The sequence below is a fragment of the Ixodes scapularis genome, unplaced genomic scaffold, assembly GCF_016920785.2.
Source record: "Ixodes scapularis isolate PalLabHiFi unplaced genomic scaffold, ASM1692078v2 PGA_scaffold1__304_contigs__length_218370807, whole genome shotgun sequence".
Classification (NCBI taxonomy): domain Eukaryota; kingdom Metazoa; phylum Arthropoda; class Arachnida; order Ixodida; family Ixodidae; genus Ixodes; species Ixodes scapularis.
In genome coordinates, this window is record NW_024609846.1 from 135,598,697 (window position 1) to 135,612,415 (window position 13,719).

Here is a 13,719-nt window from a genome sequence, read left to right on the forward strand (position 1 = left end):
GAACAAGCGGGGAAGCGCGATCCAGCAATTGTGTAGCGCACTAGAACGCCGCCTCTCGGCGACTAGCGGCGAACGCCCGGAGGTTCCAACTGCGGTCAGAAATGCATGGAGAACGTGAGAAAATCGTTGTTTCTTCAGTATTGTGAAAATGTACGGAATGGCAATCGTTTTTGACCTAATAATTGAACATTTTAGAATAATTTGCGCGAAGTTTTGTGCCCCGCAAGGACCTGAATTTTTTTTTAAAATTGCTTGAACGGCATCATGCAGCAGACGACACGGCGACGTCACACCATTCACGTGACCCGCTCCGGCCAACCCGAAAAGCCCATCTCCGCTGCGAGCAAAAATCGTCTGCTTCAAACGCCATTGCCTTGGAAATTGCCTTCTCAAAATTTGCACACGCATCCGATATTATTAAAACTTTGATAAAGTGTTTAGCGCTTTACTAACTTCACGACAGACTAGTTTTGAAAAATGTGAACTCGCCGTTAGTTTTTTTAATCAGCCGTGTTATGTCGATCTCCATGTATTCTCCCATAGGGCGGGCGGGGCGGGCCGCCTCCTAGAACCCTGAGTACCAAGTGACTCGCGCCGAGCCGCTCTGTCGGCCATGTTGTCGGAAAAACACGGGGTTCAAAGGATTGCGCTACTCTGCTCCGTAGGAGCTATATAGTGCTCTAGTAGCAACACCATTGGTTGTCACACATACATTATAATAACTCTATGGGTTGTCAGGTCGTAGCCCCCTTAACAACAGTTGCTAAGGTAGGCACGCTACGTACGGAAGCCAAGCCAAGCTGGCCAAGCCAGCCAAGCGCCAAGCCGCGAAAGCGTGACCAAGGCAACCGCGCGCGCAACCTGCATGAGAAAGGGGGAGCGGGAAGCGGCCCTTTTTTTTTTATCGTCATCTCCAAAAAACCCAGGAACGCCCATAGGAGCAGTTTCCTCGCATCCGAGGCGATAACTCCCTCACAAATTGCACAACCGTCGAATGCAGACTCCGGCGACTCGATGCAGCGGCCCGGCGTAGTGCGGCCCGTGTGATTACTCCGTCGTTGTGCGGCATCTTTTGTCCGTACAGCCGTGCAACGCGATCTCCGATCATCGCATCGCTGGCATCGCGCGCGCGGTCACCGGATAAGCCATGGGCAACATTCAGACGGTTGGCCCCAATGAAGCTCTCATCGTATCAGGTAAGCTGCTTGCCTTTTAACTCCCTCGGTTTATCCACCAAGATTTCGGTGAAGCCGCGTTGAAAGTCCCTACCCGCGCCGGCGCTGGTCATCTTGAACATGGGAGCGGACGCCGAAGGATGTTCTCCCGGCGTCGCCTTAGGCCTAATCGCGAGTTGAGGCTGTAAAAGGAAAGCGGCAAAATCTGTTTTCGAAGAAAACTGCAGTCTGCTAGGTTACAGTTAGCAGACGAAACTAGCACATCGGAAAGTTCATCTGGATAGGAGACTGCGGACCTATTATATTCCTTTAATTACTCAGTCGTCGACTTCTCGTACCGGCATACTCGTTCGTTCGCGTTTGTCCCTCGCTTATCACCGCCAGCGCTACCTGTTTACGTGGTTTACGGTTTACGTGCGAGCGATAATGCTGACAAGGGCTTCCGGGACTTTAAAGCTGCGGCCAACGTTGGCTGCGGCAACACTGACTGGCATTGACCGCGCGTGCTTTGCTCCCGTGATCACAGGCGCACAAGTGGCTCGAGTTACCGTGTGACGAATGTCTTCGCTTGAGTAGTTTGTTTTCAAAAGGCGGTCTGTACAACCAAATTTGACTGTCAAAAAATACACTCTCTCCCAAACCGCAGGCAGACACGCAAGCGTCCGCTTCACGAGGATAATTAGTCCGTGCTCGAACTGGCAGAGTAATTAAAGTGTTTGCAGGTCTGCGGCCAAGGTCGTCGCATGCCAGACGGGGTCGTACACGTTCCATTGCCCGCTCGTTGCATTGAGGAAATCAGAAACTTGTCGCATTGCGCTGTTTGAGGAAACGTGCAGGCGTGCGCCCGGTCTGGAAAATTGCCTGGTATCTACGAAGAACCGCAAAAGCCTGCTGCTGAAATTGATTGTGATCGCGCGCAGCAACCGCTTGTGTAGGCATTAGTTGTGTTACTACTATGCGATTTCTTCCGTCATATTATAATAAAGATTCCGTGTATTCGAAGTTTTATTTTTCGTCCAATTCGGAGGGTGTTTGTCCGAGTTTATTCTTGCTTAATTCCTAATTCTTCGAAATTTGGAGTTTAATTTCGCAGTGTTTCTTACTAATAAGAAAGAAAATAATAATATCCGAGTGTAAACGTATTCTAGATAAAAACAAACAAAAAAACACGTGCTTGTATTAATATTTCTTCAGCTGGATTTGGCAGTGGTGCCATTTCCATTGGCAATACTAATTTGTCCCACGACAAAAGTTGCACACAAGTGTTGCCTCGATAAACGTCGATACCTAATCAATAAGTCCCTGGAAATAGTTGCTGCGAGGCTCGTATTCATCCCATTCTATTCCATTTACCTACCTGCAGCCGTGCAAAATGGAGTGGTAAAAGTGTAATAGAGAAGTTTCAACTGCCTCAGAGCCGTGTATAGAGAAAGTTTAGTCAATGGGGGGAGTGGGCAGAGCCAGGGTGTGCACAAGACGCACACAGAGGGCTTGGCATGATTTCTTGGCCAACCAGAAGCCGAAAAGTATCCCCTAGCGGTGGTAGCAAGAAGCAGTTTTAAGCATAAGGGTTAAATGTAGTAACTCTTCATGGCTGAAAATATGGTGCACATAATGTTTCGATTATGATCACGCAAAGAGATGTAAGAAGCGAATGTGACCGTCAAACTCTGTTTTGCTTGGACAGTGTGTGACCGCTCGGTTGGCAGATTCCCGGCCCTCGGCGTCTGGCATACGGATTATGTTGATCATTCTGCTAGTTGCGCTTTTCCACCATGATCTTGGATGACCGTGATTGAAACATCACGTGCACCATATTTTCAGTCACTGAGAGTTACTCTGACGCACTTATTAATTTCGTTTCTTGCAACCACCACCAGGGTATTATTTCCGGCTCCTGGTTGGCCACATTCAAATTTGTGAAGACGCCTAGCTCGCTTTTGGCCGATGGCACCTTCTAATTTGTCTCCTATACTTTCCAATGAATGGCCAAATTCTTTACATATATGGCTCTGAACTGCCCCTCTTCCCCATTTTATGCAATCTGTATGGTCCATAGCTTTCACTGTTACAAAAGCACATCTAATTCCTCTAAAGCACAAGTAGTGTGACCCAAACTGGGAACCATGGCTTTTGTCGTGACCCGAAAGTACAGTGGTCTGTTATCCTAACACCTTGACAACATAACCAGTAAGACCACTTTTGGCAATGGGCTGAGATTTGAAAGATAACTGTGGTGTCATTTTCCTAGGACCATTGACCCTGCACGCTGATCAAACTTAATTTTAAAATACGACTGGCATTGGCGCATCAAAATTCAGAGTTTATTGGATAAATCCAAATTCACCGGCGGGAGTTTTTCGGATTTATCTGAAAACACGGAAACCATATTTTTAATGCATATTAATATTAGATTATAGATTATATTTATCTCTTATCTCTCTGTAAATGTGCTTCCCTCTCCTCGTGACGCATCGGATAGCACTAGGGTGCCTACATGTTTCCGCTCCGCTAGCGAAGCGGCGGAAACATGTAGGCACCCTAGATGGCACGTTTGAATCATGTTACGCATGGCATAACCAGGTGCATATTTTGCTAATTTTGCTATTGATTGCACGAACAAACAAATGAGTGTATGACAACTTTCTAAATGTATTATTTTTGTCCCTGGAACATTCACCTAATAAATTAATAAATACATACTGTCAGACTTCTTTGCACTGCAACATATTTATATCCACCCAAGTAGCACAAAATGTGGCTACAACGTTACTGGAATGTTGTCAGGTAACGTTGCCGAACGCTGCTAACGACCGCGGATTCTACACTCCAGTAACGTTACACCACAATGTTACAGTAACGTAACTGCATACGTTACCTGGACATTACCCAAATAACGTTACTGGAACGTTGTTAGATAACGTTGCCAAACGTTGCTAATGGCCACCAGTTCTACCTTCCAGTAACGTCACATCAAAATGTTGCAGTAACATAGCTCTCTATGTTACCTGGATGCTAGATCAGTGATGTTACTAGGACGTCGTCGCTAACGTTGCTAGTTGTTGTTAATGGCCACGAATTCTACCATCCAGTAATGTTACACCAAAATGTTGCACTGACATTACGGCTTACTTAAAAGTGAAGGAATAAAAATGTGAAGAACATACACAAACGACCACTCTTTTATTTCGCAACAACGTTTATTTTTTGAGGAGCAAAGAGTCGCATACAGGTCGAGATCAACTTGATACCGAAGGTGGAGTGTTACTGACTCATCCCTTATCTCCCTAAAGTTCCTTTGATCAAGCCTTCCTTTTGCAGTTAATCTTGACCTGTGCGCGAGTCTTTGCTTCCAAAAAACGAGCGTCGTAACTAAATGAAAGAGCGGTCATCTGTTTTTCCTCAGTGCTTTTATTCTGTCAACTTTCAGTAAACGTTTTTACAATATGCTGGCACTGGCCAGATATTACTGCATGTGTTACTTGGACATTACTGAACAATGTTATCCGAAAATACATTGACAAGCGCTGCCAGGAAACTGCATTTATGGTTGTCATGAAGTCATTTTTTGAGCTGGTGCCTGATATGAGTAAATGGATGTGCATTACAGGCCATTAATGAATCAGCATTTTGAAATCCTAGAAGCAGGGCTCCGGAAGAAAACAAGAAGTTATTGGAATAAATTTATTTCAAAAACGAAACCAACATTACAAGTACCAGAGAATTCTTCTGTTTCTTACAAGCTATTAGATCTACAAAATTGTAAAGAACACACTAAATTACAAGGCTGATCTGCATAAAAATAAAAATGTAAAATATTAAAACTCCCAGTAACATAAAGCAAGTAGCCTAAAATAAAATTCTAAATATATCTCAAATTACACCCGATCTTGGGCTAGGACATATAAATAAATAACGGAGGCAATAAACCAAAAATGACTAGAAAAAGAACATAAATTTTAAATCTTCTAAAAATACCACACTAATGTGTACATAAATTAAATAAAAGAAACCACTAGCTGGGGCTAAAATGTATGCATGAATAGAAATTAAAGGTAACATATGCATATTACAAATTGACATAAAAAATTCAAACAACAGGGACTCTACTCATGGGATGGCTGTAAAAAAAGAGAAAGAAATCATTAGGAAAAAAAGCATTTTAAATGATTTAGAAAGCATGAATTTTTTTTTTTTTTTTTTCAATTCTCTGCATTTAGCATGGTTAACCAATTCCATGCTTCCAACTGGGATCAAAGTAACCAACTACTAACATTTAAAACTAACAGAAAAATCAAGGCAGAAACATGCTGAAAAACAGCGCAAAATGCACGGATAAGAAAACACACAGGAAAAGGCACTGTGTGTTCTTTTTCCTTTGTCTGGTTTTCGCACCGTTTTTCAACATGAATTCTTACCAACTAGCCCAGCCCAACTGTCCATCCTTGTAATCAGAAACACGCTTGCCTTCTCCCCTTGTGGCAGCCCCTCAGTCACTCCTGAGAAGAGGCACACTGCTCCTGCAAAAAAATAACACAAAAAAGTTGGTTGCATTCAGAAAATGGGTGCCTATTTCAGGGCAAAAAGTGTCATCAAGATAAAAAAAGAAATGCCTACATCTGTCCTAGCAGTTTCACCACAGTTTCTTTGCATGCACAAGCCATTCTTTTCATCCAGTTTAGACTTTTACCGCAAAGTGTGACCTACCCACAGAAGACAGTGGATACGCGACTTATTCTTTTCTGGCAAGGTAGGCAGCTGTTCTCGTCCACTCACTTTTTCCCACTTCAACCTTCTATTTATTCATGCGTGAAAGGCACTTTCTTAAGAGGGAAACAGCTATTTTCCGCAGCGCCTTTTTTATTTTGTATTTGTAGATTTAACTTTGTTTTCATTTTATCCTAAGAGAATAGCTTTCTTTTTAAGAACATAGATGTTCTTAAAAAAGACGTGCCTGCCCTCTTCGTCAATTTTTTGTAACCGACAGAACCGTGGACCTGTCGGATCTTTGACATGCAGTATATTACTGTATGTCGAATATCTGGCAGGTCCACGGTTCTGTCGATTATAATAAATTAACAAAGAGAGGAGACACGTCTTTTCTTTTCCCCGTATCATGGGCCACGGAGACAGATCACTGCCTCAAGGATGGCTTCATCTTGAAGCAGAATAGGTCTCTTCAAGGATGAAGATATATACCGTATACGCTTTTGAATGGATGTGCATTCATCACTGCACCTGATGATCACAGCTTTTAAAAGTGTCGTTAGTGTTACCGTGTCTTATTGGCCTCATTAACAGAAGTCATCATTTACTAAAAAAAAAAGAATAGAAGGTGACAAAAAAAGGTTCCTTCCTTTTATAAATATATAAGTTTATAAGTTACAATAAATATTAAAACACTGCTATCCTCCCGGCACTAAAAAGAAAAATATTTCTACTGCTCAAATAAGCTACGTTCAATGAAACAACTTCGATGAAATGGCGTTCAATGAAACAGCGTTCGATAAAACTGTGTTCAATGAAACAGCTTCGATGAAACAATGTTCAATGAAACGGCGTTTGATGAACTGTCCGGACCCAGGGGCAATGTCAATGAGCATCATATTTTCTACAATGTCAAGCTCATTGCAGACGATGTCATAACATGGTGTTCTTTCATTGGCTAAATAAATTTCTTAATACTTAAAAATGTCTTTATGTAAAGTGGACTAATGCCTTTGTTTGAAATCTGGGCTTGTTTTAGGATGCAAAAGTATTTTTCGGGAGTTTAAGCAAAATTAGAAATATCATATTACCATTTTCTTGGTCCTAGCTGGTGCATGCCTGACCGATTCAGCAGCAGCCCATTTGGCGTCGGCTTCCTGCACGATGATGGCTGGCTCATTGTTTTCTGCCTTCTGTTTAAAGCAGGTGCGCACAGCTCCTGTTTCAAAAGTATATAATTACAACACAACGTCAGCTACCACAGTGAAATATCGACAATTTCATGCCCTACTTCAGCATAACTTGGCAGACATCGGTAACTATGAAATCAGCCAGGGTGTCTAGCAAATTCCTCCTTCTAAGTTCCCCAGCTTTTCCAGGTTTTAAATTCCCTGTCCATTACAGAAGTTTGGAGATGTGGTACGAACTGCTACTAAACACCTCAGTGTCCACCGACTCCTCACTGCTCGTACCGCAACTTTCAAGTTCCTTGCGAACACTTTCGGCTACTCTATGTCTTTTTTGGCGATCGGATAGCTCTGATAGCGAACGCTTCGCCCGCTCCATTGTTCAGCACAAGTAGTAACAACAACGAAAATGAAACATACCTTTGTTTACGTTTCCTCCACGCCGAGAGATCGGCAGAGCGGTCCGATGAAACAGGCCTTGACGGTCCGTTGACATACGGTCACGTGGTCAACCTGGCTTCGACCTTGCTTGGCTTGAGCTACTTGCACTCTTGGCGTCTTGGCTTGTCAACAGTGTGCGTAAACGAGTAAACGACTAAACATGAAGTTTCAAGTAGGAATAAACTGTGGAAATCTGTCTGACAGTACTAAAATAAGTTTTTTTTAAGAGTTATAAAACATTACATCGATTGGAGAAATTGGAAATTGGTAGAAGCCGTACAGCCATAACCGTGATGCCGTACTAGTGTGCAATCATGGCGGACGATGGCGATCTTGCAACGCCTTGCAGTGATCAGTGGATGACCTCGACCGTAATATCGGTAACGATAGTGAACTGTTAACATCGAAACGGTAGTACCGTGGCTATGCGACTGTGCTGTGCCATTGTGATGTGTCCAGATAACAAATGTAGGCAAAGAGTGGTCCACGCAGAGCGAGCTTCGAAGCCTCAAGCTCAAATATGTTCTCGTGTCGACGGCTCTTTGGCGAGAAGTGAACGGGGGCTATCAATGGGTATGGATGTCGCTGGCCTGTAATAAGGCGGAGCCTCCGGGGCAATAACGGGGGCGCGCGTTAACCCACCCGCCGCGCTGCGCTTTACGCCGCTTCGCGGCGACAGTCTGAGGCGGCTCATTACAAAAAATGTGAACCCACATGTGTGTTTGTATTGGCCCACACGTAAACGCCGCTTCGCGGCGCCCAACTATTCGCTAAAGTATCATTTGGTGAACCGCCCCCTCAGGAGGCTCCGCCTTATTACAGGCCAGCGACATCAACACCCTATCAATGTGTGTGCGATTATACTCGTTTCATTATAATTAGGGTCCATATTAGATGAGCGAATGACGTTTTAGCGAACAGCGGCATTTGAGCGAATCGACGTTTTAGCGAATAACGGGGGCGCGCGTTAACCCATCCGCCGCGCGGCGAGTCTGCGGCGGCTCATTACAAAAATGTGAACCCACTTGGCCCACCCGAGAACGCCGCTTCGCAGCGTCCGAATTTTCGCTAAAGTGTCATTCGGTGAAACGTGGACATTCGCTAACACGTCACTTGATAAAGTGAGTGCCTCCCCCCTTGGGGCCCTTCATTTTGAGTGGTCGGCGGAGTGCGTCCTTGTATCCGTGGCCCTTGATGCTAGATCTCCTTCCTACCTGCCCCTCCCCCCCCCCCCCCCCCCCTCTCACTCACTTTTCTTTAATCTCACCCCATTCCCGTCCCATCTCTCCTATGTTGCCTTTTCTAACCTTTCACTCCTCATTTCCTCGCATGATTTAATGTTTGTGGCCCCCCCTTCCCCACCTTCATAGGATTATATGTTCGTTGCCTTTGACCTTTGATCTCGACTTCGGACCCTTGACTGCTCCTCCTCGCCATCTCCCCTTCTATCTCCTCGGTCTCCTTATTCCTCCCTCCCCTCTTCCTCTACTCTCTTGTCCACCTTCCTCTTCTTGCTACCCATCCTACTCATCTTTCCTCCCCTCTTCCCCCTTCTCTCTCGTTTGAGTGATTCTATGTTCATGGCCTTTGACCTTTTCTTTTTGGTGGCAGCTGCATATGGCTCTTCATTTTGAGTGGTCGGGGAGGTGTGATCTTGTGTCCATGCAACAGGGGTGGAACGGCTGCGCCATTTGCGCCATTTTGCGCCAGACGCATTTGTCTGCGCCATCCTGCGCCATGTTTCGGAAACTGCGCCACAGCCAATACCTCGCGCCATTATGCACCAAATTGGAAAACGTGCGCCAAAAAAATTGTATTTTGTCTTGGTTTCGGTTTCTATCGACTCGATTGGCAACAATGATCGCGTTTAGCTTGGTCGGCCTTGCAATCCTTTTTTTCTCTTTATTCTCCCTGTGTATCCCGAGTAGGAAGTGTGCGAAAAAAATTCGGGGTTCGGATTCCAAGCGCTACACCATCTGCCTCTGGATTGTTATTCTTCAACCATAAGCGGTTAAACAAGTCGGTCGAGGTGAGGTCGAGTCGTTAAGCGTCAGATTGCCTGAGGCTCCGCAGCCCGGGATCCGGACGCCAGTCAGTTGAAAACAAATGAGCAAAAGATTCCTTCTAGCACTTCATCGTTAGAAGTTGGAACCGCATTCCTGCAAGATAAATCGTGATTTGATAGATCTGAAACACAGTCCGATCAGAAACCTTGCCGGCCAGCAGCTCTCACGCGAGCGGTCGATCTGCTCGGCATTACCTTGCTCCTGCTTATCGCTTCGAATACGATAACTCCGTTAATCGTAGTCTGCTGCTTCGATATTGAGTTGCACAATAGGATAAACTCGAATTTTGTTGCGATATTGAGTTGCGCAATATGAGAAACTCGAAATTTGTTTCCCTGTTCTTCCGCGCAACTGCACGTCCGTTGCTTACGCACGTCACGTGGTTCGCACATAAAATCACTCTGTCGAGGACGTGTGGACTGTGCGATAAGCGGTGCTGGTTTGCATTTTGAGCAGCTGAAAGCCACTCGGAAAATATCAAGGCTCACAAAGTTCCAATTTTTCGCATCTGTTACACTGTTATCCCATCTGCCTAGGTCCCTAACCACTCATGTTTATCTGGGCTGCTAAGCACAACTGAAATTGCTCCCGTGCTTGTCTAAGACATAAGCTGGAGTGCAATGAAAACTGATTTGAGCTGCTCCTAGCCTGCTCCAGAGTGTAGTTTTAGCTGCTCCCAACCTGCTCCAAAACAGCTGTTTTAGCTGCTCCCGTGGCTGCTCCCAAGCACATTTCATGAGTTCCACCCCTGATGCAACCGAGGCCTATGACCTGCGATGTTTTACGTCTTACCTGGCCCCACCCCGTCCCATCTCCTCATTCCCCTCCACTCCTTCTCCCCCATTGGTCTCATATTCCCTCTGTGTGCTCTTCCTCCCCTCTTTCCTCTCTCCTCCCTCTGATCTTGCTCCTCCCTGCCCCACTTCTCTTCATCTTTCTCTTCATGCTCCCTCAGCCTCTCATCCTCATTCCCCTTTTCCTTTTGTCTCCTCTCTTCCTTGTGTGAGCATGTGTTTTTAGACTTCGAACTTCATACTTGACCTCTTTCTTCCTGCCTCTATTCTCCTTCCCATCTCATCGCTTACCTTCCCCCTCAACCGTCTCCCTTTTCCCCTCCTCTGTCTATGAGACAATGGCTACCGCCAGTCGTCTCACTTGCAGTGTGCTGCAATGAGCCGCCACTTTTTGAGTTTTCCGAATAGAGTGCTGAGCTGTAAATTGGACTGAAATATGAGCTTCTGCATGTAACTATTTCAAATTTTCAACCAGGGTGTATCTTATACTGCACGCTCCAAGATTTCTCTAAATCTCTATGGCAAGCACTGGCGCAGACAACCTAGACAGGGCGAGAGTAAGAACCACCCAGTCGCTCGATTTGACCCGAGTCCGTCGTGAAATTAGTCCTCGCTTCTATTTTAAATAGTAGAAATCATTTTGCAGCAAGCTCGGGTCGGATAGAGCAGTCGGTCGACCCCAAGAGCTCTCTGCGACCTGGCCGTAGGGTAATCATGTTCGTATTTTTCACAGAAACAGAGCTACGCTTCGAAAATAACGCAATAGAGCACACAACTAAAATACACTTTTGGTGAAATTTTAGCTAGCTACATGTTCCAAATTAATTTACAGGCTACGACTCTCATGCCATCCTATACATGTTCGGGAGGTCTTTGGGTCGTCGCGTCACCAGCGCGAGTTTTCCACCTTTGATAACACAATAACACCCCATGACTTCACCCTCTTGTTATCTTTAGCATGCGTTCCAAAAGCTGGACATTCGAATGACCTTAACCTAAAAGCTATGATGAGGGTGCATGCTAGCTCGTGAATATTGGAAGCAAGGAAATGCCATACACACAAATGAATTCAATTTTATCATAAACCTTTTGGACAGATATTTTTTTAATTTTCTGCAATCTTTCCAGGGTACATTTTGAACATTTGTTTCAAACACGCCCGTCACAAGCATTAGAGCGGTCTTTCTGTTTGTAAAAAAATAAAAATGTTTGAACAAGAGAATCAACATTGAACTATTATAAGTTTGGTATCTTCGTGTATCCTTGACCAGCCTCTGTGTGATGTGGTGATGTGTCACATTTCGTCACATTAGGCCAACATCTCTGCATAACATTGCCCGTATGTCAGGATGGAAATGTTACCAAGAGGTTATTTCTAAACGTTGCTCCAATGTTGCTTCTCTAACATTCCTGGAACGTTTGCCTATGTGATGTAACGTTACATGACGTTCAGTGACATTCAAACAATGTTACAGGAGAACGTTTCTGTTACGTTAGTTTTCAAACATTGCTATAACATACCCAAATGTGCCCCAACGTTACATTACATTTGTGACATTCCAGTTACGTTATGGCAACATATGGTGCTACTAGGGCATAGACACAAAAATAAATAAATTATGAATGTATGCATTGTTCATTGCAAAATTTGCCTCAATGCCACAGTTAACGGGGCAAACTACCGTGCATATAGATTGAAATAAAGGCTCACTTTGTTTCTTTTTGCTGTACTTGCTAAAACATTGCATCTTCCCTAATGTGACATACTTGACAACCACAACCATAGATGGTATGAGGTTTAAGAAGTATTGAATTACAGTCAATGGTTTGGTCTTCTGGGAATTCATTGATACAACAGGTTTGTGCCTATGACTGACTTGAGGGCTACAGATCAAAGAGTTTGATTCTAAGCCACCAAAAGTAAACATTTACCAATACGTTGCTGAGATTATTACTAGTTTCCTATTTATAAGGTGTTTTGAATGAGTAAAATGCAATACTAGAGGCCTGGCATAATATTGAAGCAGTAGTACTCATTCCCTACAATCACATAAAATGTCATATCATTCATGCTTGTAAAAAAGCAACATATGAAGGTGAATGCAAATATGTCGCAGGAAAAATTCTGACTTGCTTCTGTCCACTTCTTTGCACAGTGTAGAAAAAAAGAACAATAATTATTTTAGCTTGACTTAGCTATCGGAGAGCTACATGATTGATTGATTGTGGCTGGCAGCAGATATGTGCAAAACGTCAAATACAGTCAATGTCACCAGCATTGAGGCCAGAAGCAAGAATCCGGTATCTACATTTGCCCAGTTCTTACTGTGATGTGTGTCATTGAAACTTGTCATTGCTGCTATTACAAGGGTACCTTGTTCCCCCAAATCCCTTTGTTATTGCTCCTTGTTGGGTTAGAGATTCGGAATTCATTTGACTTATCACACTAAAACATTATATTGTCATAATGCCTTTTGTTACATAACTCATTCTTGCATATGTACATTCAATTAGCGATGCTCTGTATTTGTAAGCATGTCTAGCCATAGCATTTTAATAATTAACATTTACATATGAAACATAGTGTAATTGACTTGATTGTCGCGAAGAATCTAATATTTGCAAAATTTTCTAGATTTTGAAATTATTATGAGAAATTAATCATGCATATATTCAGAGTGTTGAACTGGAATCAAACCGAAAACCTGAACCAAAACATTATTTTTAGCCAAACTGGAACTGAACTGAACCTAAATCTTCGCTGCCAACTTGGAACTGAACTGGTAAAAAAATATAAGGGTAACCAATTCAAGACAATTCATTGTAATTTTTTTTTTCTATCACAAAATGAATATTTGAGAATGAAAAATTCCGGTTATATTTCTATGTATTGATCAAATCATCATATACAGAATTGCAATATATGAGAATTTGTGGGTTCTCGTGGCGTTTATGTATTGGCACTATGATTAATCAATCGTGTGTGACGTGGTCCCATACATCATGGTGTCAAGACAGATTGTCAAGTAATGTCACGTCATGTGGCGCCGTGACTCACTGCGTCAAGTCGATTTGAGAACGTCACTAGATTTATTAACGTTGTTGACACCATGACATCGCATGATTTCACGACTTCGCACCGACGCTGTGGTGTACTCAATTATCACGAGCCCGAATTGAGCACTCGGATATATGATAATCAGCATCGCCAAACATTCTGGTGATGGCTCATTTTCAATCAAAGATGAGAATAGTCGAACTTTAACAATGTTTGAAGCTCAGCCCGTGCTCTATGCTTTGCCAACCCCAGTGCATGACTATGATGAACACTGACGATATATATATTTAG

At 43.7% G+C, this 13,719-nt stretch overlaps 1 protein-coding gene and 1 long non-coding RNA gene across 2 annotated transcripts in view; one reads left to right on the forward strand and one right to left on the reverse strand.

Moving 5' to 3' along the window:
- The first annotated feature begins 890 nt into the window (after positions 1-890).
- Positions 891-13,719, forward strand: part of LOC8041452 (flotillin-2) — a 35,022-nt gene continuing 22,193 nt past the window's right edge. Inside the window, exon 1 of the mRNA XM_002414682.5 lies at positions 891-1,196. Within this exon, the coding sequence (XP_002414727.2) occupies positions 1,148-1,196 (49 nt within the window). The 5' untranslated portion in view covers positions 891-1,147. The remainder of the gene's footprint in view (positions 1,197-13,719) is intronic.
- LOC120847528 lies at positions 5,640-7,697 on the reverse strand. The gene is made up of 3 exons (XR_005717391.3): positions 7,490-7,697; positions 6,974-7,101; positions 5,640-5,695 (listed from the first exon to the last, which is right to left on the reverse strand). It is a non-coding gene; the product is annotated as an uncharacterized LOC120847528 (long non-coding RNA).